This window comes from Vitis vinifera, chromosome 8, assembly GCF_030704535.1.
Source record: "Vitis vinifera cultivar Pinot Noir 40024 chromosome 8, ASM3070453v1".
Lineage (NCBI taxonomy): Eukaryota > Viridiplantae > Streptophyta > Magnoliopsida > Vitales > Vitaceae > Vitis > Vitis vinifera.
Window position 1 is genome coordinate 21,024,229 of NC_081812.1, and position 26,462 is coordinate 21,050,690.

Here is a 26,462-nt window from a genome sequence, read left to right on the forward strand (position 1 = left end):
AGTGACAATTGTGCTCGTGACATGACGCTTGGCCGTGGTACCTTTCCTTCCGAGCAAAAGCTAGATAAACATGACATCACCTCTCAATCATCTCAACCACTACAGAATCATTCAAATATAAAAAAATTAAATTAAAAACTTTAGATTGCTATTTGACTATTTCCATGCCTCTTCATCACTTCCTTCCACTTTTTTAACATTTTCAAGGCAAAGAAGAAATTGTCCAATTTTAATTTTTTTTAGCAGAATTTAATGTTAAACAAATGAATTTAAAAAATGCCTATGTCAATACTTAGATCAATCTTAGTGTAATCAGGCATTGGATGATTCATTCATTGTGGTTTCTTTTTTACATTTTTACATAAATTTTTTCTAATAAGATTTCAAAGAAAAAAATCTTATGGAAGCTTGTCAATGATCAAATAATTACTAGTGGGAATATTTAAATAGGATCATTGCATGGGAATATTTAAATAGGATCATTGCATTTTACATCCGATTGGACCCAAAAATTAAACTTTGGTCCATATAACTTTACTAAATTAAACTTTGATTCATATAACTTAACTATTTAAATTAAATATTCAAAAGAAGTATGAAAATTGAGAAAAGAATATGAACTTTTTATCATTTTAGAAATGATTTTTATTGATCATGAATAAAGAGAGAGTATAAAAACATTAATTTAAATTTTATTCTTTTTGTAAATCTCAATAAAAATTTAATCTAATTTAGTGATTGGAAAAAAATTACACCATTTTTCAAAAAAAAAATAAAAAATTATTATTATTATTATTTTAAAATCAATCACCTTGAAAAATATATATTTTTAAAATAGTGTATATAAAAAATAATTAAAAATATGTCAAAATTATTTTTTTGAAATGATATTTTTTTAAATATATTTTTTTAAAAATTAGTTTTCTAAAAATAATAAATTTTCAGAATAATTATTAAAAAAAATGTTTAAGATAAAAAAGTTTGTTAAATATTATAGTAAAAAATAGTTTTGAATGGTATATTGGTCTCTTCACATTTTATATCATTCCCATTAATTATATAATTTATATGGATCAAATCTTAATTTTTGGGTCCAATTGAATTCAAAACATAATTATCCCTATTTAAATTACTTAGGGAGTAATTTAATGTAATTATTAGCAGAATAATTTAGCGTAATTACTATCCAGAGTTTGGTTGAATGTTGACCAATGAAAGTTAAAGACTTCTTCTCATTTTCTTTTAATATAGTTCAACTTTCTTTCATAATTGTCTTCCTCTTTTTAAATTTTACATTAAATACTCACTCTTTTCAAATATTTGAATTGGTTTTAGATTTCTAAGAACAGGGCCTTATTTATTTATTTATTTATTTTCTTTGCATAGGTGGCGAAATCTAATTGGTCGAGTGACGAAGACGGGAAGGATTGATTGGACGAGCCCAATTCGAAAAAAGGTACAAAGAAGCAGAGGGAAGGGGCTTCACGAAGAGTGTCCGCTCGAAGAATCAGAGGAACGCACCATGACTGTTCGGAAGAGAGCATCATCGGAAACAACCGCCGCGGCGGCCGCCCAACAACCCAAATCCCAAGAAACAACCACCGCCACGTCCGCAACCACAACCGATCCTCCAATCGCTCCGCCGAAATCAGGGACGATTTTGAAGCTGTCTCTCCTACTCATCATCCCATACGCCTACCTCATCTTGTTCCACTACAGAGTCGATGCAGACCTCAAGAGATCTATTCTTATCAACGCGGGTTTGAGCCTCGCCGGCTTCTTCGTTACTCGTACTATGATCCCTGTGGCTTCTAGTTACGTTATCAGGCGAAGTTTGTTTGGTTACGATATCAACAAGAAGGGCACTCCTCAAGGCTCTGTCAAAGTGTAAGTCTTTTTTTTTCTTTGCTATCCTATTCGAATGTGGGAAGTGTATATCTGTTGGATCATTAATTTTGTTTGTGGAGCCTTGAATTTAGGGTGACACTGTTTTGTTTTATTTTGAACTACGTGTGTGTTGTGCTATCAATTTGCATCTCCTTTCTTACCACTTCCTTATTTCGTTTATGTAAAACCGATGTTTATTCAAATTCATGAATTGAGTATGTACCAGATGCTGAATCGTATCTTAATTGTTCAATGTATGTGGTGACTGCTTTTATTTTATTCTACTTAAGAGTTGATATTTATTAAAATCCGTGTTAGATTCTAACTTTTTTTCTTCTTAACGCTCAATGCCTAGAGGTTTTCTTTCTCCTCTCTTTCTCTCTTTTTTTGTCAATTTTCCTTTTTTCAAATTCATGAACTGGGAATGTGGCTTAGTCCATGCTGTTTCTTTTTTTATTAATCGTGATTTCATTCAAATTAAATTGGGCATTTGTTAGACCGGGCGATCTTGTCATAGGCAAATGCCAAATTCCAAATAGAAGCTAAGAGCTTGATATGTATCTAATATTTGCCTCCTTTCTTTTTTATATCAATGCTTTATCTTGAATTACTGGTATTATTTCTGTCTTGCAGGCCTGAATCACTGGGTATTGTTGTTGGGATTGTCTTCTTGGTCTTGGCAATCTTATTTCAGTATTTTAATTTCACATCAGATTCAAATGTAAGTGTATTGTCTTATAAAATTTTCCAGCTCATGGTTTATTTTAATTGCTTTTCAGTTCAATTTTAGTTTTTAAAAGGTCAACCATGAATTTTCTGACTGTATTTCTACAGTTACTTTTTGTTGTAATTATTTATTCATTTGTTATTCTAGAACATCAACTGGCTCTTTATCAGCTAGATTGATCAGGAAGCTACTTTCTTAAAGCAAATGAAGGAATTATGTAGAGGGACAATAGGGGTATAAAATAAATGTTACCATGATTCAACATGTATATAAGTGGAGCTGTAATAGTGGATGCATGCTTACAAGCTTATCCAATGAAGGAAGACAATAAAAACTTTCAATGTACCTATAAGTTGCCTCAAACCTCATAATTTGCTTGATTTCTAATTTTCTAGTGTTTTTATTTTTGAGTGAAAGATCCATGTTAGACATGCTATGTTGCATATCACTTTGCCCTAAAGTAGTGAAGAACCATTAGACATTGAATACAATTCAGTTGTATTCCAATACCCTATTGTTTTGGAATACATGAATATGAACCTAGATACACAATTGCACCTGAAACTACCCAAGCCTCTGTAACATAGTTGGTGCCTTGGTGGTATCATACCTTAACAGTACAAAGGTAGGTGTGGTGACGTAAGCCACAATGTAACGAGCATAGTTCAAATGTCTTTAATAGCCTTATCATTTCATTTGCGATCAATTGGCATAGGGTCCACTTGTTGGTCCTGGCTGAAATCTTAAATATTATTAGTTCCCTCAGAGCATCTGTTGTGCCATAATGGGGCCAAAATCTCCAGGTTGAGAGTGGTCCATTTCTTCTAGTGAATCTTCAAATAGATAGAAAATTTATGTGGTTTGAACCATTTATTTACTGTCAAGCTTCTCTTTGGGCTTTTTGTTCTAAGGTTTTTAAGGGGATTCCCCTTAATGTGATACACCTTGATTGGTTAGCGGCGTGCAACTCCATTGGGTTGGCCTAACTTATAGCAGTTGTCTGTATCTACTTTGTATTTTCTCGCATTTGTTTCATTGTAGTTTTGTTTTTCTTTGGTGGGAGGATTCCTTATCATTCTCTTGTACTTTCCTTTTTATCAATATATGCCTTTGTCGTTTCCTATCAAAAAAAAAAAAAAAAAGTTTCATTTGAGTTGAGAAAGTATTATTTAGAGTTTGGCTCTATTATTTTTGTTTTGGACCATTGATGATAATGTAATTGGGAAACCCTTCTAGAGTTAGAGCAGCCAATCTTGGTTGTAAAAATAGATATTTTTGAGGCCATTGTTTATATGGTGTATAGGGTAGGTGGAAATTGCTAACCTCAGTAGACTTGAGTTTGAAAATAGCAGGGGTGGTCAGTTTTTCTGTCTCTTAGTCTTTGGGTGACTTGTACTCCTTGTATACATGGGTTGCGCCCTTATTTGGCTAGGCACTCAATGTATTCTACTTATTTTGTTTGCCTGTCCAAAAAGACAAAAAACAAAAACCAAAAAAGAAAAAGTGGGGGAAGGTGGTGGGGATGGTTTTGTGGTTTCAGAAACCCATGGATGAGGGCTCTTTTCATTCATGATCACTTCTTATCATTCCCTGAATTATTATTATTAGTATTTATGTATTTCTTTTCCATCTTGTATTTACCAATTTAAGTTAGCTAAGCCCTAGGTTAGTTAGGTCTGACTTTGAAGACATTTTCTTCTTTTAACTTTTAGAATTAAAATGTTGACTACTTCATTCATGCAGTGGCTTGTTGAGTACAATGCAGCCTTAGCATCCATCTGCTTCATGACCCTGCTTGGATTTGTAGATGATGTTCTTGATATTCCATGGAGAGTGTGAGTATTTGGTCATTTTCAAAGGTTTTCTGATTTCCTAGGGTCATATATCTTGCAGAGATATTTAATTTCCACTACATAGACTTTTGTAGTTGTGCTGAAATAGATCCTTATGTGACTGTAATTCTGAAAACAGGAAATTAATATTGCCATCATTTGCTGCTCTTCCCCTGTTGATGGCTTATGCTGGCCATACCACTATAATTATACCAAAGCCTCTCATCCCATACGTTGGGCTAGAAGTTTTGGATCTAGGTAAATGATTTCTAACTCTCTCAATTATTGTTACATAGAAATAACTTATTATAATGTAAATGTGGTGTTTTCTGTCTTTCCATTACTGTTAACATGGATACTTTAAACATGATTGCTGCATGATGGTTTTAAAGTAAGAATTTTTTTAGTTTTCCATTCCTGTAACTTCATGATAGTAGCCCCAGACTCTTATTTCATATGTTGAGTAAGATTCATTATCATTTTTTTTTAAAATAAGTTTACTAAAAAGTTGAAATTTTGTGGAATCATCCATCTAATTGGTGAATATACAAAACCTCTAAAAAACATAGTGAAAATATATAGATGTATGTCTATGTGTGTATTTATTAGACACCTTCATTGGAATTATTGAAACATAAGTGACTGAACCATCATGTGCTAGAACTATCATAGGCAGGGATATGAGATGCCCTTGGATATTCCTTTTTCATTTTGGACCATTCCTTGATTAGATAATAACTGATGGAATTTTTTTAAAAAAAATAGGATTATTCTATTTTGAAAATAAGACCCAGCCCTTATCCATAGAGTTGGTTCTTGAAATTTCAAGTTTTGAATCATCAAGCTTGTTAAACTTTTCTTGATCTCTGGGAGCTGGTTTATTGAGGTACTTTTTGCATGAATCGCTTTAACATCATATAACATAGCACACTAGATCCAATTTTTTTGTTTGGATGACTTTAATTATCGGCTGTCCTGGGTGAAGCCATTTAACACTGGGGGACTGACCGTGCACAGCTTGATGAATAATTACTACATTTGAACTGTTGGTTATTTTGATTATTGAGTTGTTTATCCTTTGGCGACTGCTTACAACTATACCTTGATGTGAACAGGATGGATATATAAATTATATATGGGACTTTTGGCTGTATTTTGCACGAACTCCATCAATATACATGCTGGTTTAAATGGCCTTGAAGTTGGGCAGACTGTTGTTATTGCATCTGCTGTAAGAATAAAGCCTTGTAGAACTGTTGGAATTTGAATTGGTTATGGAATCTGATGCATCATAGCAATTTACAGATTTTGATACATAATGCTATGCAAATTGGAGCATCCACAGACCCAGAGTATAAACAGGCACATGCATTCTCTATTTATCTTGTTCAACCACTACTAGCCACTTCCTTGGCTCTACTTAGTTACAACTGGTAAGTATACTGCAATCCTTTACTGATAGCTGTTTGGGGCTGATTCGTGGAGCCTTAGAACCACATATTAATGCTTGAGTGTGCTTTCCTCACAAAATTAAGTGTTTTGCAAATTTTAATAATTGCTTTTAAAAATCTTTACAATCACTTGAAGTGATTTTTGGACTAGCATTTAATAGGAGTTTCTTTTAGAAGTCTTTTTTTTTTGTTATGTAACACATTACTAAAACACTATTAAAACACTTTTTTTAGTTTATATCTAAACACCAACTGGTTCTTCATAAAAGTGCATTTGATAGAAGCACTATTGACAAAAGTGGCATAGGTTAGAAGAACTTTCATTAGAAGTACTTCCAAGAGAGTCCTAAGTTTCTTTAAAATTTGTTTCTCCTGCATAATCAAGTCTTGCTAACAGTTCATTTGTTGTATCTTGCATATTCCAGGTATCCTTCTTCAGTTTTTGTTGGAGACACTTACACGTATTTTGCTGGAATGACAATGGCTGTAGTTGGCATTTTAGGCCATTTTAGGTATGTTCTGTCATGTTTCTATTTTATGATTAGTTCAAGGTGTTAAGTGTAATACAGATGATCTGCCAGAGCTTGATTGGCAGCCTTAAGTAATAGGTTGCCAGATGAGCATAAATGTGTAGTATTTAAAACATTTCCATTTTTGAACATCTGTAGATTTACTTAACTAAAATGCTACAGTATCTTTTAGTTTTTTACGTGGCTACAAAATCCGAAGTTTGCTTTACCATGTAACATTGTTTTGCTTTCTTACCTTAGAGTCATGTGGTTCAAGATGGTTGGGCAAACTAAAATAGTTATGGCATCCATTTGTTTCCATGGAATTTTCTTCTCTTGAGAGAAACTCATTGTTTCAATTGGTTTCCCAAGTTTTATTTATCAAGAAATTACATGGAAGATATGTGCCAAATCTCACTTTACTATTTTGATCCCATCTGATCTTAATGCATAGAAACTCTTTTTGTTTAGGTTTCTACTGCCTCGACAATACAAGGGATCTATGCATACCATTTATTTGCATAAATTTGCTAGTTATTTATGTTTGTTAATTACCTACTAACTGATATACCTTTCATAAATGATGTTCCAGTGAAACCCTGCTGATTTTCTTTATTCCTCAAGTTTTAAACTTTCTATTATCACTCCCCCAGGTTTAATTTCTGTCTCCTTCTCTCTCAGTCTTCATAACTATGCCAGATGTATAAGGCTTTTAAATTTGGATTGTTTTTTTTTGCAGCTTTCTGGCTATGTGAAATGCCCACGGCATCGTCTGCCAAGGTAGCTTTATATGCAGTGTCATGCTTGAGGAATTCTTACTAGCATCTTCTGTGAAATTTTTCAATGATATTTTACATTTACTTTTTCAGGTTTGACCCGCAGACAGGGCTACTGACTGGAACAAATGATGGGACTGTTGTAAACCTATTTTTAAGACAATTTGGCAGGATGTCAGAAAAGTCACTTTGCATCCTACTTCTCGTTTTCCAGGTGATTGAATCATGTTTTTATGTAGTTTTTTCTTCAACCATACCATCATGTTATATTTATCATTGATGTAGTAATCTTATTGAGCCCAACTGTTAATAGATCCTTCTTGAAGGTCCACATGATACTTAAGAGAGAAAAAAATTAAATAGGATAAACCGATGATCATCTGACTATCTTTAGCCTAAATGTGGCAAGATTGAGGGTGAAGTTTGAGCTTGATATCTCCAAACTAGTTCAAGTCTGTCAACTTGATTGCAGTTGTGTTGTCGTCCAGTGATGATCCCAGACAATAGCAATATGCAGTATGCTTTAGTTACAAAAAGATGATGTATTTTGACGATCAAATTAGAGGGCACATAAGAAGTGGTCCCATTTTTTTCATTGGATCCAGATGGAGATTAAAGGTCTTGAGTGATGTATCTGGCAGAACAACTCAAAAGTAGTGTTGTTAATTTCTTCATGAAGTACCATTTGTAAAACAAATAAGAATCCCCTTCATAACATGATTTCTTCTTGATAGATGTAGAATCCATGGGGCAATTACTTAGAATAAGATTTTGTGCAACAGCCCTTCTTATCTAATAGAAAAGGGTTGCATGATCCTGAATTGATCTTATTCCCAAGCTTGTCTATGAAGAGTGGATTGTAGGCAGGAACTCTTTTTTTTTTTTTTTCCCTTTTATCCTTTTATTTATTTATTTTTTATTTTTTTATATAGACTATATCACTGAGTTGGTCTGAGTGGACCTTGATTAATGGGTCTGGTTGTGGCTGGTTGTTTTGTGACCAAACATATCAACAGTTCTCCCTCAGAGGAAAATTACTTGAGTTTTAAATCTTCAAATCAGCTGGTTTAAAATTATCTGGTGGATTGATAATCTCTTATTGGCCCCTTTGATGGGGGATCCCTACAACTTTCCTACCCAAAGTTCAAACCCAAGGCTCTTATGCATCATAATGCCCTTATATAGTTTATATCAGTCTATACCATTCATTTCAAGTTGGTTGGATCCGGATCCTCATCCATCAGTTTCAAAAGTATCTTTCTTACTTTCTTTATAGTTTTAAATAATTTCTTATGAAGCATTTTCCTCATAAAATATGCTTGTATATATACTGGCAATAATCAGATGTCCAAAGGCTAAATCTATGTATTTCTCAACAGGCTATTGGATGCTGCTTCTGCTTTGTGCTGAGGTGGTTCCTTGCTGGTTGGTACAAATGAGGCAGCAACATGGAAGAAAAATCTTCAGGTTATATTCAGTAACTTGCATGAACTTTTACTTATCATCCAGATGTTGTATATTTTTTCATGCTCCTGAAAGGGAATTCAACACTAGCAATACTGGAGTCAAATCTTTCAGTAGGAAGCGTGCATGGTTTGCAGTTGAGTCATGAGATTCCTATGGACCGATGCTGGTATGATGTGCCAAAAAAAAGAAAAGGCTCCTGCAGGTTTTCGTGTATTTTTCCTTGTATGAGAGGAAAAGTTAATTTATACATTCAAAAATTTTGGATAGTTTTTGACCACCAGACTTTGGTCAAATTTTTGCTTAACATATTACCAGCAACAATGTCCTAGTTTTCTGATAATTAATGGTGAAAGCTTTACTTTATGCATGATATGAATCATTAAAGATTTTGGAGACACCAAATGATGTGTCTTTTGAAGATTTTTAGATGAATGAATTGTACCTTTGGTTGTAGCATATTGATTCTTGCTTATCCCTCTTATGTCGATGACTATGTGGAAGGAAGCACACTGGGGAGTTCGGTCTAAACTTGAACCTAAAGTGGCCGTCTGTAACATTTGCATAAACCATGCATGTTTCTCTCGTCTCCATTTTTTTCTCTTTTATACGATTTTGCTGGTAGTTTCATTTTCCACTTAATGATCTGAATTAACTTACCTAAAAGTTCAAACTCCATATTTTTCTTCTTCCTCTGTCCAGTTTCATCCTGCCAAATTGTTTCCATAACCCGGAAATGAAGTGTGATCCAGCATCATAACCATTTCGCCAGGCCTCACCTAAAGATCTGATGGCTTCCCTATAACCCCCTTTTCGTGTTTTTAATCATTCACTAGAAGCCCCATTTAATTAGTGTTTTCTTGTCATTTTTTTGCTATGAAAAATTCACTCATTTTTTTTTTTTTTTTTTTGGATAACATGAATTCTGACGTTTTCATCAAGAAGAGAATCTATGTAAATAATAGAAACCATTAAAAAAAAAGTAAAAAACATGCAAATAACAGGCAAGAACTAAAATCCCCATAAGCACTTATCAAAATAATACCTGTAGCCAAAATCAACCTCAGATTAGCATCTCTTAAAAGTTGCACAAATTTTGTGTTGCTTGAAAGGTCATTTCACAAATTACCACTGCTAAATTTAGGATCTGTTTACTCCCTTTCAAATCAATTACAAGAAACCAGGTACAGGTGAACCAAACAGAACAAAAATGCATGCTTATGAGAGACTTGACACAGAAGGTACGGGAGGTCCCTATCACCTGTGGCAAAAATTGCTCTCACAGTAGACATGTAATTCCAAAGTCGAAAATTCTGTCTTGGGGAAACCACGTATGCTTCATGTCTCCTTGGTGGATATCTCAATTAAAATTGCATATATGAATGTTCACAGCCGAGTGAAAGGCCCCCACATATTTGAAGTTTCTTGAGAATGGTATTGGGAATTAAGTTAGTCTATATCCATAGCCTTCTCCTTTTCAATTTCTGCAGATGACCACAACTTAATTGTTCGATCATGTGACACAGTTGCAATACAATGTCCATCTGCCACAAATAACAACAGTAAAATTATCCACTTAATGCAGAAACTTCAACCCACAAAAAGAACAGCAAAAAGGAAAATGATGGATACTGCATTATTTAAGAGGTTTTGATCTAAAGAAATAATTAACTGATAATAGCATATTATTATATTACCCCATTTAATTCCTATATGAGACATGTATATATAATTATAGAAAGAATAGATGGTGTTCTAGCAAAATCATTCAATTAAATATAGCTTCTATGGAAACATAGGGTTACAAGACAAAAATCCCAAATAAGGTTCCAACCAAGGCAAAGCTTGTCTACAGGACTGTGCTATGAGTTCACTAAGTTAATCTCAATAAGTCATGTTACCACTTGAAACCATCAACAGAGTTTCTATAAAAAATACAGTAAAAGGGACATACCTATTGGGGTTCCGACACTAAAATATTTTCATTTTTTTATTTATCTGTCTTTATGTTTTTACATGTTTCTAGCCATGGTGTTTATTCTTTAATAGCCCCCCAAACACTAATGTTCATACTCTAAAAAAATGATCTCAAATTGAATTGCTTAATTTCAATTGTAGGTCTAAGCTTTGCTTCTCTAGAACTTAAAAAACTGACCTTCCGTTATATCCAAAGATGTAACTTTTGCTTCATGTCCAGATAATGTTTTAACAGGCTTAAAATCTCGGGCTGACCATACCTGATTCACAGAAATCCAAGATGAAACAAGCTAGCAAGGAACTAAGAAGTCAACAATAAAGAACAATATTTTAAAAGAAACAACCATGGCATTTAGAAAAGAATAATACCTTTGCTGTCATATCATACGAAGCAGTTACCAAAAAGTATCCTTCTTGAGGCTCAAATTTAACTTGTGAAACAAGGTTTGAGTGAGCTGGAATTACATACAAGGATTTCTTCTTTCTTAAATCCCAAATTCGACAAGTATTGTCTTCAGCACCAGTGGCTAAATGATAACCATTAGGGGAAAAACATATCCCCAGAACCTAAAAAAGAAACCACAAGTAAATTTAATTTGGTTTTAAAATATATATATATATATATATATATTTTGTTCTATCTTTTGAAAATCATGAATAACAAAGGAAAAGGCAGCCAGATAAATCGAGTCCTCACAGGCTTAACATGGCCTTCCAATGCAAGAATGCTTCTCCCAGACCGAAGGTCCCATACACGACCAAGTGCATCCAGTCCGCATGATGCTGCTAAAGATCCATCCCGGTGGAAAGATATCCCATATACACTCCTACTATGACCTTCTTGAAGAAGCAACTCCTCACCAGTCTCTACATCCCATAATCTCCAAGTCTTGTCAAAGCTAGCTGTGCCCAGGTATTTCCCTGATGGATGAAAGGCGATGCGGGCAAGACGGTCCAGATGGCCCTCAAATGTCTTCAGAAGAGACCCTTCAGAATTCCACAACCTTGCAGTTCGGTCAGCAGAGGCAGTTGCTAAATGGTTGAGTGCAGGAGAAAATGCAACATCAGTTGCACGTTCTGTATGTCCCTTTAGGGCAGAGACCTTATTTACTTGAGGCATGCTCCATATCTTAGCAACTCCGCTTAGAGCACTAGGGAAAAGCAAACCAAAAGAAGAAATCAGGTAATCCTCACCTCATTTGGCATTTGAGTAATCTTATTGAGCCTTGAGTTCCATTAATCACAGACAACATAGAAAGACCTAATGACCATGTTGCTAGCATTTTTCTGGGGAAATGCTAAGATCCAATTATCTAATCTTTTGATGATTTCTTAAAAACACAATGTTGTAATTATTAATATACCTCAAAAATTGTTTAACCAACAACAAGTACAGACTTCCAATTCACTAAATTTTCCATTTAGATCATAGAAGGGGCAAAAGGTCTACCCATGACTGCAACCTGCAAAGAATAAAGGCTTCTTGCATAACCAATGATAGTGGTGGAAAAAGTAAAGAGATGCTTTTAAAAAGAGCGAGAGGGAAAGAACAAGAGGAAGAGAATTAGCAAAAGGTATGAAAAATTGTGGATATAAATTATGCCTTCACAGCATAAGAGCATCTTAATACTCGGGCCACACCACCAAAGGTTAGATGTAATTGTGTTTGCCTGACAAAATAACTCATTACTCAGAAAATGATTTTTCACGTGTTCTGCTCCTAAAGATTTAAGTTAAGCACTCACACATAAAGGGCACAACATGAGAGAGAGAGAAAGAGAGAGAATACCAGGCGGCAAGCAGTTTTCCATCATGTGAGAAAGAACATCCAGAAAGTGGTCGATCATCTCCAATTTCACTGCAATCTAAGACCAAACTCCCAGCCTCTTTCAAAACCCAATCCATCTCTGCATCCAAATCTTCATCTGGATCATCCCTTTTCCTCCTTGCACGGTAAAGACGTGAAGCTGCTCTCTTAATCGAATACTTAGCAATCTCAACTCGAGCCTCTAAAAGAGATTTTGAACCTTCAGTATAGAATGGGTACTGAAGAGTTTCCTCTTCAACTTCTTCCATTGCAACAGGAGCTGCAGCCTCCTCCTCCTCATGAGCTTTCATCAGCTTCTCCAATTGCCCCTCGGCATCCAGTTTTGCCATAATCATCCTCAGCCGATCTCGTCTTTCCATCTCTCTTTCTCCAAAAAGGGTTATGGGTTCACCAAGCCGGCGAAGGCGAGTCCGTACAGCCATGTCATTAGTAGGCACTGCTAGAGCAGAAGCACGACGCTTCATCAAGAATTCCTGCTTTGCTTTTTCTTGCCGCTCTCTAAACTGTCTGCTCTCTTCTGAAATCTCATATTCTACAGCTGAACCTGAAGCTGCCTGGGCACGGCCTGAGTCATCACGATCAGAATCTGAATCACTGGCTCTCATCTCACCATTTTGTGGAAGGGGTGGCCTAAGGACAGGTGGACGCACAGGGAGAGGAGCCAATGGCCGGAGGATTGGGGCAGAAACTGAGGGTATGGGAGCAATAGGAGGCACAATTGGAGGGGGGACTAATGAAGGTATAATAGGTTGCATTGCTGGTAGTGGGGTAGGATCAATGGTTGAAACTGGAGTTTGATCATCAGTGACTGCCGCAGAAGGTTCTGCAAGTGAAACTGAAACAGGGTTTTCCTCGTCTACATCCATGCCTAACAAAGGAAAACTCAAAATTAATAAAAGCTTATCATAAATAATTCTAGAAAATAAATTGCCACCAAGACAAGTATAATGGTGCACCAGCAGTTCACAAACTTGAAAAAGGAATACAGCCAAATTATGATAAACATAAAAATTATCTCAAAATTTACTATCTGAAACCTCAGCACCATACCAGATCTCATATCATGAAATAAAACTGGATTTTTTTTTTTTGGATAGGTAAGTAAAGATTGTATTGTCAATGAAAGAAAAAGCATGAAGGTATACACGATGTATATATGCTTTTAAGTATGCAAATCATAAGGTAATTTTTTGAACAAATGGGAAGGTCTAGAAATTTTTTTTGAGGGGGAGTGAACCACTCTTATCAACCATACTAGTATCTAAATAAGAAACATTTACGGGTTTATCATATGACCAATATATTTGTGTGCAATAACATCATAGAAGGTAATCATGTCATTTTGAAGAAATTTTATTATTCTTTTATAAGGACAATGCCAATATCCTTTCCCCAATAACCATCAAACAATTAAAGCATTAAAGCAAGCTTTTTTCAAATCCACTTAAACCCAACAAAATATTCCGTAGGAAGTAGTTGTGATTTTGTGGTTTTCACATAAAAAGAGACAATAACACCACAATGAAACTTACCTTGCGAAGAAAATTCAAATTCTGTTTCTCAAACCAATCCAATAATAGCTAAGAAAAGGTAATGGCTTAAATAGGAGTTTTTGGGTTCTAAAGAAAGTGTCACTAAGAAAATATAAATGCAAAATTCAACATAAAAAAAAAAAAAAAAAAGGAAAGAAGAAAAAAGAAATTAAAGAGATATTAACAAACCTAAACACCATCTCAATATGTACCAAACCTAAAGCTTAAGGCTATATTTGGTTCCCGGAAATTTCAAGGAAAATACAAGAGAAAGAAAATAGAGATGAAAAGAAGAAAGAAAGAAAGAGTAAAGTAAAATAAAAAATAGATTTAAATAAATTATTTTTATATACTACTTCAACCTCATTTAACTTATTTTACTTCTATATAAATTTTAAATAATTTGAAAATGCATAAGTTTCTAATTAATTTTAATTATATTTGATTTTCTTTTATATTTTCTATTGTGAAACCGAACATGAGAAAATCATTTTTCTTTTAACATTTTTTTTTCATTCCTTAGTGTTTTCCTAGAACCAAATATAGCAAAAATTTCTGCAAAAATTCTAGTTATGGTTGGAAAAACCAAAACCAAATAATCCAGCCTTTGGATAATGATAAAAAAAGAAAAAAGAAAAAAGAAAAAAAAAAGGACTAAGAAAACAAACTATATCCAAACAATAATAAAGACACAAGGTATAATTGAACACTAAGCCAAAAAGAAAAAAAGAAAAAAAAAATCCAACCTGTATCAGCCCTATAACTCCTGCAGAAGATTCCTCCTTAAAGAAGGCTGCTGCTTCAGATCTTAATTCAAGCCACTCAAAATTACGGGCACACCCACTCGCACTGAAATGCTGAGATACAAAGAACTAAAATAAGAATAATAATTAAACTACCAAACTGATACAAGAAATAAAAAATGAAGAAAAAAGGCAAAATTTTTCTGTCCTCCCATAGCACTTTTGTTTCTTCTCACAGCAGTGAGAAGCAAAAAAGGAGGTGAAAAAAAAAAAAGAATATGTCCGATATTCAATTGTAGAGGAAACCAGTGGATGAGCAAAAAGAAAATGTTCCTTTGCTTGCTTAGAAATGCAGAAAGCTAAATTCCCAATCCTAAAATTTTCATCAGATTGCACTTATTCCCCATCGTCACAATTTCCACTATTTTGCAATCCAGTTCTCTGCAAATACAGCATGTCTGATGTCACTTGCAACTTTTAAAACCAAAAGACACTCAGCTCATCCAAACAACCACCTGGCTTGTTCATGAGTTGTGTTTTCATTTTTTAAAACTACAAACAGCAAAAAGCATAAGACTCAAAAATTTTATTTCCTACCCTTTCCTTTCCCTCTGTTTTCTCAGAAGCCCAATCAACCAAATAATGGCAACAAAAGTTATAAATAAACAGTGAATTAGATATCACAAACGAAACACCAGCTAAATCAGCAACCAAGTAAGATAAGCAATCAACACCATAGTTACTTGACAGGGAAAATTCTCTCTAGAAAAATAATAATAATAAATTTCAGGCGAAAATACATATAGTTGTCCTGAACCTAACTGAAAGGACCAACATATGCTTCTCCCAAGCTCGATGGTAACTTATAAATGAAGATAAATATAAGCTTGAAGAAAGAAATTCCTGGGGAGTTTCCTGGGATTAATTTTCCCAGAACAGAGTGGCAAAACAGAATTAAAATTAGTCAGACCCGTTTCAAATCAAATTCAAATTTTTATGAACCCAAAGAGCCGGAGTGGAAAAGGCTCACACAAAGTGCAAATGATATCGAGTATGGTTTCTTTCAAGACAACTCATCAAACGGGGGGTATGCAGAAAAAAAAGAAAAAGAAAGGGGGCAACAGGTTACCAAATGAAATTGCTGGCTAGTTTTTCCCCGTTAAGTCTCTGATTGGTTGGCGAGAAACTATAGTAAAAAATAAGCAAAATAAATATGAAATTGACACTTCTTGGCACTGTTTGGTTTGTGTTTTGGGAGTGATTCTCTTGCTTTTATGAGGTTAAACCAATGCATTTTTGTTTTCTTGCAAAAGCGAATAATTAACACCGAAACCAAACAACAACTACACAAAACTCACCTAAAAAGAGCTCGAAACTTTTATCCGCTAACGTTTGCTTCTGGTTTCTCAGCAACCAAACACGGTATAACCTGACCCCCTTCACACGCTCACATCTAATCCGTAAAACCCTAATCTCACAGACTTGTCAAAATGAAAAAATAAAAATAAATAAAAATACTAATAATAATATAGAGTTAATGCGAAAATGAAAGAAGAAGAGGGGCACAGTTGCGCAGCAGTTACCGGCGATCGCCGTTCACCAAGATGGGTAGTAGCAGCTTCTGCTTTCCCTGCTCTTCTCCTCCGCGATTTCCACTTCTGAATTTGGGCTCCATCAGACTTCATGGGCATAATGGGCTTACTAAAGGAGGCCCATGGCTCTCGGGCTTCAAAAGGACCTTTGCATAGGGCCCATCTGTGCATAAGATCACATCTCACAAACAATTCACCCACACTACTCCAACCTAATATCCTTTTTATAAGTTTAGGTTGAGTATAATGCATTTGTATCAAATTCACATCAACTTGTGTAACTTGTCGAATAAATAGGCAATTTTTTAGTGAATTCACATGACACAAATTCGTATCAACTCACGTAATTTTATTTAATAAATAAGTTATTTTTTAAGTAAACCTACATAACACAAACCCGAATGGACCTATTTTATAATCTTGTTGATTAATCTAATTATAATTTTAAACCATATAATGCATATTTAATTTGCTTTTAATTTGTTTTTAAATAACTTAATTTAGTCATAAATATATTTGGTTAAAACATAAATCATATAATTTTATACCAAATTAATTCATACTAATTACTAACATGAGAATTGAATTATTAAATAGGTTAGATATGTTACACAATGCATCACTTGTTTAATAATTATATAATATATAGGTTTATTTTTTGATACGATTATTATTAGTGCCGGATTTGGGTTAAGCTATGTAATAGAATGTTTAAGTTTTGACACAAATACAAACAAGATCCATTAATAGAATGCTGCCTTATATGAGATTGAGGGCATATTTCAAAACTTTTATTGAAAATGATTTTTTTTTTCTTGGAATTTTTAAAAGCTTATAATCTTTTTTAAATGAAGTAATGAGAATATATTCTTAAAATATGTTTTTAAAAAAAAAATAGATTTGACATGTTTCTAAGCGTTTTTAATAAAATATGTTGAGAAATAATTGAAAATATGAAAAATATTTAACAAATTCTACATTATATATAGATACATAATATCTTTATAGAGAATAAATAAAAAAACAGTGTTTTCATTTTTAAGTTTGGTTTTTTTTTTGGTGAAAATAATTGAAATCTATTATTAACAACTTTTCTTAAAAACTATTTTTGAAAGTTGTCACACATCCTTGATTTTCAAATTGAATAATCCTGACCCCAATTTGGAAAATTTAGCAGGGTTTTAATGATCCTAAAAATATGATTGGCTCCTCCTTGTGAATGTAAAGCGAAATGCAATGTAGAAGAGTTGTAGAAGCAATAGTTGGAAAACATAAAGGGCACCAAATGTTTGGGGCAATTTTGGGAGTGGCATCATGGTCTTGGTTGTGATGGTGGTGAAGTAGGAGATGTAATAGGAAGTTACGAACATGCGTGGTTGTGGTGGGGTTATTGTGTCCGGATGTCCATCGAGTATTAATGGGGTTTGGGGCTATGATCTTCGGCAGGGGCTTGTCTAATTGTGGGACGCAGTCCCTGACTTCCCACCCATGCAGTCCACCAATGCCCTGCCCTCTGCTTGGTTTGTTTTGTTTTGGGAGTCAAACACCCTCTCAATTGCATTACATAGCACTGCACTGCTCTGCTTCCTCGCTTGCAAGAGGTCCAATCATGGGGAATATCAGATCCCAGCACCTGCTCATCATTAGTTTCTGTTTTTTCTTTTTTCTTTTTTGGCATTAGGAGCTTTTGTCTCCTTCTCCAAATGAAACTCAACTAAGAAACAATGCCCCGGTTTTGCTGTAAAAGTTTTACACAATGGAAATGGGTCATAAAGGTTGAATAATAGAGAGACTTTGTTCCAAGAGCATCACAAAGAAACTAAGTGCGCAGATTATGACAACTATTAGCCCCAGGGATTTCACTTTTCAGGTAGGTCATACATATCAGCATTCACTCCCATCAACTGGTGGGATGGCTCTAATTGGCAACCATAATAAGCCTTTTCCCTTTTCCTCCTTTCATAAGGCAAAGCTGGGTTGAAGGACAAGGCACCCACCCAGATTCCAGACGTCTTTCAGTCTGTTCCCTGAGTGACATACAAGAGAGTTCAGACCACTACTATTCTGAGACAAAAATTAAATTGTATAGGCACTAAAATAGAAAAGAATTAACATATTAATGCATTATTGGGCAATCTCTGGTTTATCAGAATACAAGAAGACTCTCACTCAAAGCCAACAAGAAGATTGCTGACTCATCATTGACATTCCTTTATAAACATATACAAGTACCAAGGATGACCACCAAAGACACCATGTACTAACAAGGCGCCCTATTCCCAAATCCCAATTGGGGAACACAAAGTTCCAAATCACTTTACAGAATATCTTCTGAAGCAGCTACAAAAATGCAACACCAAATGAACAATCATCACTGTGTTGCCCGCGTTGGACATGACTCACTATGTTGGCTGAGTCGGTGTTATGTACTGTGCACTCTCTGACACATAAGCAAAAAACAAAAAAATTAAATGAAATATAGAGCACTTCTTTATTTAGTTCGAAGTCACAAGTCTTCTATGAAACAGGCTTCTTCCAGCTCCAAGAATTTCCTGCTTTGCCTGATCCATGGTGACTCACTGGACCGCAATGATGTATGGTGTTCCTTGGCTGCGAAGCAGCCTTCTTATCCAAAAATGACCCTTCATCAAACAAAAAATTTGCTCTCTTCCTCCCTCCACTCCTCCATCCACGATCTGCCTGATACTCATTATCATGAAACCTTGAGGATCGATACCTTGACATATAACCTACCTCCTCCCCCCTGCTATTCCCGTTCCCTGTTCCCCAAACTCCACCAGCTCTTCTATCTTTCAGATTCTCCAAATCGTTATACTTATTCTCATACTGGTTCCAACCTGATGAATTATTCCATCCATCTTTCCATATAGGTACTTCCATGGCCCCATAATAGTCCCCCCATCCTGTTGCTTCCACAGGCTGGTGGTCCCAGTCTCCCCATCCTGTTGCTTTCACAGGCTCATTAGAATTTCCCCATCCTGTTGCTTTCACAGGCTCATTAGTATTTCCCCATCCCGTTGCTTCCACAGGCTCCCCACAATCTCCCCATCCTGTTGCTTCCACAGGCTCCTCAGAATCTCCCCAGCCTGTTGCTTTTACAGCTCCCTTATTCTGAGTACAACTAAGTTCCCAAGGATTATCCACATTTTGATTATGATGCCATAATCCAGGACCTGAAGGAATATCAGCTGCTTTCCCAATATCCTCTTCAGCATCCCCCCATCCAGTGCATGAAAATGATTGATTTAGTAGGAGGAGAGAATTACCAAGACTTGAAACCTTTTCACTTTTAACACAATCATCAGGATCCACAGGTTCCCGCTCCAAGTCCAATATCATCTCAGGATCAATGCTACAGTTCCAATCAATTTCATCAATATAAATATCCGGATCAGGCAATGATATGTCACAGGGGAGACCATTAATCTGTGCCCAAAATCGGTTTTTTGCATTGTGGAATGCCTCTTCACCTGCAGAGTCATTCCACTGCAGCACATTATCATAGAGGTATATGAATCTCTTGTTTTCCAAGAGCCTTTGCCAAGAAAATGATCCAACGGAACTGCAGAATTTCTTCTCCCATGAAGGTACAGTGGGCTGCCAATTGCCTGTGAAACAAAGCAGAGGTAAAGTGTCAGATTAATTACTAGAACAAAACCCACTTATCATATTTGGACCAGAAGCATAATATTTTCCAAAGGGGGAAAATAAAGTATAATTGCTAGAAAGGGGAGCAGAATATATGCAATTAGAAACAGGAATGGGAAATAAATTCTAAAAGGGAGTTGCTTAATGTAGAACTGAAAATGCTCAAACTTGTCAGAGGAACCCATAGAAAGCATAAAGAGGAAGAGAGTGGAACAGGTAAGCAAAACAACTATGAAGCAACTCCACAAGTCAGAAATTTGAATTTCTCCAACACTCATCATTTTTCCACTGCATTAAGTATGTCATTAACCCATTTCCAAAGTCCACTTCTCGCCATTTTTTGGTGAGATATTTGTTACTCGAATCTTCCCTTTATTTACTCGAATGTTTCCAAAATTCTCCACTTTTCCAGAGTCACATCCACCATATTTTTTTTGGGTGTTTTCGACATCCGTTACATGAATGTTTTCAAAATTCTCCACATTTTTAAAGTCCGCATCCAACGTCTCTTGGGTGTTTTCAACATCCGTTAGTCGAATGTCTCCCTTACCCTGAATATTTCCCAATTATGGAACTTGCAACAGATCATTTGAACAGAAAAGCCAAAAAGTATAACAGAACTAACGACTTTCCAGAGTTTCCCAGCAGCCATGCAAAAGTTTACAAATTTCCATGACTAACACAATTAGGACCTCTAATATTTAGAACAACAATAAAATATGAACTACCTTCAATTCCCTAATTATCACTCATCAAACAAAAGCATTAAAGAGAACAAAGTAAACCTACCACAAACCCTGAACAGCTATAAGAGAAGTCACTGTATCTTACTTAAAATAACTAAATCATTGAAGGAATCCAACCTTTTTAATGCTCTAGAAAAGAAAGTGAACAAATTAAAAGGTGCGAAACCCTAGTCAGTAGAGATCAATGAGAACGTAACAGAAACCATCGACTACAAATATATTCAATTTGATCACAAATGCAATCATAAACAGACTTAAAACCCTAATATAAAAAATCCCAATCTGAAACAGTGTGAAAAAAACCGCTCTCACAATCAAGCAGAAACTTCAACTTTAAATAAACAAAACCCTAAACTTCATAGCAACCGCCTTAAACACAATAATCAAGAACAAGCGTCAAAAAAGTCAGAGAACAAACCCACCTATATAACAAAAACCCATTGAGGAGAAACTGAACATGAGGAATTTTACAGACCATTACTCAACTAAGAGGATTCTTCGTTTTTCTATCTAAGGCAACAAAACTAAAGAAAACGCATTCGAAAATTCAAGACTTAAACAATTAAAAAGAAGAGTTTTCAAAATCGGAAAGAACCCATTAGCTGAGACCAAAATCCCATCAAAAGACGCCATCACCGCAAAAAAACCAACGAAGAATTACTCATACAAAAGATTGAAAAACGATCAAAGGAAAAAAACCACCAGAAACCACACAAAACACGCACCCAGCGGAGGCTTCCTGTTGAGTGATCTCGTCTTCTGAGATTCTTGATGATGGTAATCACCTTGTCGTCTCCGACCACCCATTCTCAGAACCCAAAGCCAGCCAACACCAAAAAGGCCTGGTTCCAGGACAAGAAGAGATCGGTGTCAGACAAACTGCGTTTTCCGCACAGAAACAAAGCTAAAATAACAAATAAACAAAACTGAAAGAAGAAGAAAAAGAAATACCAGGAATCGCAGAGAATAGGAGATGGGGCCTGACAGAGATTTGATCAGAGTTCCAAAAATGGTTTGATTGATCCGAAAAAAGTTGTTGCGTATTGAAACGAGTTTGGAGCGAATTGCGAATGGGAAGGCCTCAGAGGTTGTCTCGATATCACTCTGATGCGCCCATTGGCATTGTATTTATAGCCCCTGTCTTTCATGTAATTTGGAAACTATATTTGGTTTCCTTCTCTGATTACGAATTTACGACTGAGTCACGTGTAATTGACACGGTTAGTTTCCCACTCTCTTTCCCTCCCCGTGTACTTCACGCTCGCGGTCGCTGCACACGTGGAGGCTGCTGGTGCATCCGTTACTATTTCTTTGCCATCTTTCTCTTTTAAGTACGTCGTTTATTTTGGGAAAGATAAAATTGATGATATATTTGGGTTAATTGTATACGAATATCTTTAAGAATGAAATTTTACGCAATCTTTCCCTTCCTTTACAAATAAGGGATTGCATTTTCATTGGATAAAAATCCCGACTTCTATTCTAATTCAAACTCTATTTCCTACTTTAATTTAAACAAATAACAAATTCTAGCTTAATTTAAATTCTATATTCTACTTTAATTACAATTAATAATAGTTTTCTACCTATAATTTAAAATCTATATCATATTTTAATTCAGATTAACAATAAGCAGATAAATAAAAAGATAAACATTAACTTTCTCTAATCTTTTTAATTAAATAATTATAATTTTTTTATTTTCGATAAGAAAATATTTAACAAATAAATCATTGAGCCTCAAGCCAAAAATGATTTCATCTATTTAGGTCAATTAAGGAAAATAATAAAAGATGACAAAAAATAGGAGGATAGCAAAGCATATAATGAAAATAATAAAGACGATATACAAAATTAGAATGACATGAAAATAATAAAAATGATGCACAAAATTATAAAAGGAAATGTCTAAAAATTAAACACATAATAATAATAAAAATATTTCTTTAAATTTAAAATAATTAAATATTAATAATATTTAATTCTATAAAAGTTATATTTATTTTCATATAATTATGTATGAATTTCTAAAAATAAATAATAAAACAAATTATACTATCATATCAACTGAGGAAACTAGTATAGGTCTAGAGGGGTATTAAATTCCCATTAAAGTTATATATAAAAAAAAAACTTAATAATTGAACCAAATTTACTTTTTTATGTGACATTGCCCTCCTTCCAAATAAAATTGGAGTAGTATATACTTTTAAAATATCTACAGATCATACCAACATCAAATTCTTATGGAATAAAGCGACAATATATGCCTATTAAGAGATGGTGGAAAAATATTCTAAATAAAAATGTGTCTTGATGAACTTTGATGTGATGGAGTGTCGACACGCGCTTATGAGACGAGTTGTGGCGCGAGTGGCTGAGTGTTATGTTGAATGCGGTTTTTGGCGAGTCGGTGACCGAACTGGACTAAAAAGAATTCATAAATTGACGAAAATACCCTTGTCGAACTAGTTTCAGAAATTTCAAACTCACCTACTGCGAATTGAGAGAGGTTACGCCTCGTGGGTCAAATTTTAAGTTTTAAAATGTGGGTCAAATTTCTTTGAATGACGATTTCACCCTCACACGTTATTTCAATATTACCATACGAGCACCTATAGACTATCGTAGAGCAGCAATTTTATTGGTCCGAGGGTACTTTGGGAATTCATGGTTTCATGATTACTTAACCTAGGACCTATGATGATTAGGAAGAACGTGGGAAAAGTAAACAAAGAGCACCCGCGCTTGCATGCACAATGTTTTCCATTATTTATTTATTATTTATTTTTTCATTCTTAGGTTTGACTTCAATTCAAGTGTTGTCTCTGAAAATTACACATGGGTCCCACCATGGAATGAAAATAGTAGTGTTTTTAAGATATTTCCCGGTCAGAATTAGAACAAATCATTATTAGAATATGAAATATTTTGTTGTGATTCTTTTTCAAATTACTTCTCTACCACCAAAATTTGTTGTTTCCTTAGTAATGATCAAACCCGGTCTCTTTTTGTTTTTTCCTCCTAATAAAATTTAAGTTGAAATCATATAAAAACCGACATCAAATTATAAAATATATTAAATCGAGTACAAATAATTAAAAAAATACCTCGTATTTTATTTGTGAGTTAACTAGAAAGTCATTAATAACTTTGTAATAACATATATTCTTGTAAAAATAGTTTTTTATTATTGGTTGTTAGGTTTTTTTTCCTTAATAAAATTTTTCCATGTAATTGAAAAAATATATAAGAAACAATTTTGACTTAAGAGAGTTTTTTTTTTTTTTTGGGTAATGTCCTTTCATGAGAAGTGTTTCTTGCCCTTATACATAGGCTTATGCCAAATCATGTAAATCGTTTCACACGATGAGATTTAATTAATTGCACTTTTTGATACTATTATGATTTGTAATTAGATGAAGTAGACGAGAGGATTAAGGGTATGTTGGGGAGGCAAGGGCAAGTTGGCGTGTAGGCAGAATGATGGGGAACAAAGCAGGAGGAAAATAGAAGAAGAATGTGCGGTGGGAGTCATTCAAGTATTGGATGGGTGGTAGACAAATGATAGTGATTCCAAGTCCAAGTCCAAGTACATTGAAATGGAATATGCCAAACCACCCTAGCCACCGGAATTGTTTATTTATTTATTAATTTTAATAAAGAAAATCAACAACCTATTCATAATAATCCACGTTCAACCATTTTTTTTAATTTTTTTTTTTAAATTCTGAATTCAACTAACTCATTTGCAAATTAATTAATGTTGAGTAAGAGAGTTCAAACTTTTATGGTATTTGAAATCTTTACCAAATTTAAATTTAATTTTAGAGTCATCATTTAATATCACAACCTCCTCCATGTGCATGATGACAGTTGTTCTTGCTACGTCTTGTCTCACAGCCATCAAGGGTGATGAAGCAAAAGCCACCACTGTTCAAAGATTAGCTTGTCTGCTGATTTGCATGATGGCAAAGTGACCCCACAGCACCACATCAATCTACTTTGCTTCACACTGAAAAAATGGCCAAAAGCATCGACTTCCACTCCTTATGAAATGATTAAAACTGACCACTCTTAATCGACTTTGGTATTTGCCTTAAATCATAATGAAGTTTCATCATTATTAAGATGGTTTTAAAATGCATGCAGTATCAATCTTCAATCCTAAGAATCTTTTGATGGTTTCTATTGCATATTTATTGCTAATTTTCATGGCCTCCTGTTGCACAATATTCTCTCGTGACTTAGTTAATAAGCATTACACAAAATTTTGCATTTAAGCTAATTACTAATTGGGTTTGACCATCGCAATCCATACTCCAATAATCTTTTTTGAAGGTTATTGCTTGAGGAATGATGTTGTCTTTTAAGTGATTGTATTCATGAGTCCAAAACTTTGTATGTGTTGGGTTCTTTTTGGTCCTACATAGGATGGAACATGGTTAAAAATGATTGTGAACTTGTCGAAATAGGTTTACTTTTTGACCTTTTGAGGTCTTTGATCAATCTTACCACTTGCATTAATTATGTTGCAATATGCTCTTAGTTTGTTATGTGTATTCTATTGATTGGATCACTAACTTAATTATATTGATTATGTTGCAATATGTTTTTGGTTTTAATTTTGATCGAGTCACATGTATTCTATTAATTAGACCCCAAACTTAGTTACATTGATTATGTTGCAATATGCTATTGGTTTTAATTTTGATTGAATTACACGTATTATATTGATTAGACCATGAACTTAATTGCAATATTGATTATGTTGTAATATGTTTTTGGTTTTTTGGCTGTTGGAAGAAACTATCAGAGGATTATATATAACAAGTTGATTATGCCGAAAACATGTCATTTTATTGATTAGGCCATGACTGTATATAAGTGTGGGAGCAGGTTGTGTTGGATGATAGAATAATAGTATTTCACACTTGCTTTTTATTGAGGTTTAGGTTAATTGTCATTTCTGAAATGATCCCATCGGCTAGTAACAATAGTTGCATTGATTTCGAAAAGACATTGGAGCTAGTTAAGATAACTTTTTCGTACCCCTATCCACTCCATAGATACTACATTGGATGCTAAAATTTCGATAGGAACAAATGAATTAATGTGGCATGAATGATCTAGGAGAATGTCTTTACTATGACTTCCCTCGTAATGGTGCTAAATCATCACCATTTATTAATTAGACTCCTTATTTCAACCATAATTGTTTAATTCTTTTTAAGGATGGGACACTGCATGGATATGATTCCATGATTTGAAAGAAACAAATTAAAATTTATAGATAAGGATTTCCCATTTATGACTTGTGACTAACTACATTAAACCTTATTACTGAAGATAGGGAAAAATTATCGCTTTTGATAACGAAGAGATATAATTGAAGAGGTTGATAATATGATATCTTCTTGTTCTTGTTCTCCTTTTTATATGTGGTAATCTAACCATCTTTAGCCTATCATCGATTTTAACTTCCAATTGATCTTCAAAGTCAAATTCCGATCCTAATTCCTTTATCTATACCCTTAACTGCATTTCATTCCTTTAAATTGTGTACTTTTAAGTGGATACAATTAACTTGACTAGAAGTTTCCATTATCCATGCTTATTAGGTGAAACAAAATAATCCGTTCTTCTCTTCTTGTTGATCCAAACACCTTCAAAAAAAAAATTATAAAATATGAGCCATCGAAGTCAACTATACTCCAAAATCTTTGGAT

The 26,462-nt window shown here is 34.3% G+C and overlaps 3 protein-coding genes across 5 annotated transcripts; 1 reads left to right on the forward strand and 2 right to left on the reverse strand.

Moving 5' to 3' along the window:
• The first annotated feature begins 1,368 nt into the window (after positions 1-1,368).
• Positions 1,369-9,016, forward strand: LOC100252210 (uncharacterized). Its single transcript, XM_002274702.5, has 11 exons — positions 1,369-1,887; positions 2,521-2,608; positions 4,358-4,449; positions 4,586-4,704; positions 5,562-5,677; positions 5,752-5,879; positions 6,323-6,409; positions 6,999-7,059; positions 7,146-7,186; positions 7,276-7,396; positions 8,562-9,016. Exons 1-11 carry the CDS (start codon positions 1,523-1,525, stop codon positions 8,619-8,621), a joined length of 1,278 nt encoding a protein of 425 aa, XP_002274738.1. The 5' UTR covers positions 1,369-1,522; the 3' UTR covers positions 8,622-9,016.
• A 678-nt stretch (positions 9,017-9,694) lies between these two features.
• LOC100243602 (U4/U6 small nuclear ribonucleoprotein PRP4-like protein) lies at positions 9,695-16,433 on the reverse strand. 3 transcript variants are annotated; one of them, XM_010655622.3, is made up of 8 exons: positions 16,310-16,433; positions 16,085-16,207; positions 14,730-14,840; positions 12,413-13,319; positions 11,321-11,774; positions 10,993-11,190; positions 10,802-10,883; positions 9,695-10,190 (listed from the first exon to the last, which is right to left on the reverse strand). In XM_010655622.3, exons 4-8 carry the CDS (start codon positions 13,315-13,317, stop codon positions 10,096-10,098), a joined length of 1,734 nt encoding a protein of 577 aa, XP_010653924.1. In that variant the 5' UTR covers positions 13,318-13,319; positions 14,730-14,840; positions 16,085-16,207; positions 16,310-16,433; the 3' UTR covers positions 9,695-10,095. The 3 variants fall into 3 exon arrangements, with proteins under 3 accessions (XP_010653924.1, XP_059595239.1, XP_010653925.1); XM_059739256.1 differs by having other exon boundaries at positions 14,730-15,167; XM_010655623.3 differs by lacking the exon at positions 16,085-16,207 and having other exon boundaries at positions 16,310-16,421.
• A 1,983-nt stretch (positions 16,434-18,416) lies between these two features.
• Positions 18,417-21,855, reverse strand: LOC100241733 (uncharacterized). Its single transcript, XM_010655621.3, has 3 exons — positions 21,685-21,855; positions 21,459-21,575; positions 18,417-19,947 (listed from the first exon to the last, which is right to left on the reverse strand). The coding sequence occupies exons 2-3, from the start codon at positions 21,538-21,540 to the stop codon at positions 18,836-18,838; spliced, it is 1,194 nt and encodes a 397-aa protein (XP_010653923.1). The 5' UTR covers positions 21,541-21,575; positions 21,685-21,855; the 3' UTR covers positions 18,417-18,835.
• Positions 21,856-26,462: the final 4,607 nt, after the last annotated feature.

Bases quoted from the DNA above. Each gene is read 5' to 3' on its own strand.
- LOC100252210 (XM_002274702.5), top strand. From the start codon at position 1,523: ATGACTGTTCGGAAGAGAGCATCATCGGAAACAACCGCCGCGGCGGCC. The intron at 2,609-4,357 runs GTAAGTGTATTG...TCATTCATGCAG, and splicing joins ATTTCACATCAGATTCAAAT to TGGCTTGTTGAGTACAATGC. The intron at 4,705-5,561 runs GTAAATGATTTC...TGATGTGAACAG, and splicing joins GCTAGAAGTTTTGGATCTAG to GATGGATATATAAATTATAT.
- LOC100243602 (XM_010655622.3), bottom strand. From the start codon at position 13,317: ATGGATGTAGACGAGGAAAACCCTGTTTCAGTTTCACTTGCAGAACCT. The intron at 11,191-11,320 runs GTGAGGACTCGA...TTTCTTTTTTAG, and splicing joins TGGAAGGCCATGTTAAGCCT to GTTCTGGGGATATGTTTTTC. The intron at 10,191-10,801 runs GTCAGTTTTTTA...TATTTGTGGCAG, and splicing joins ATCTTTGGATATAACGGAAG to ATGGACATTGTATTGCAACT.
- LOC100241733 (XM_010655621.3), bottom strand. From the start codon at position 21,540: ATGGGTGGTCGGAGACGACAAGGTGATTACCATCATCAAGAATCTCAG. The intron at 19,948-21,458 runs GTGCGTGTTTTG...TTTGTTTCACAG, and splicing joins CAACAGGAAGCCTCCGCTGG to GCAATTGGCAGCCCACTGTA.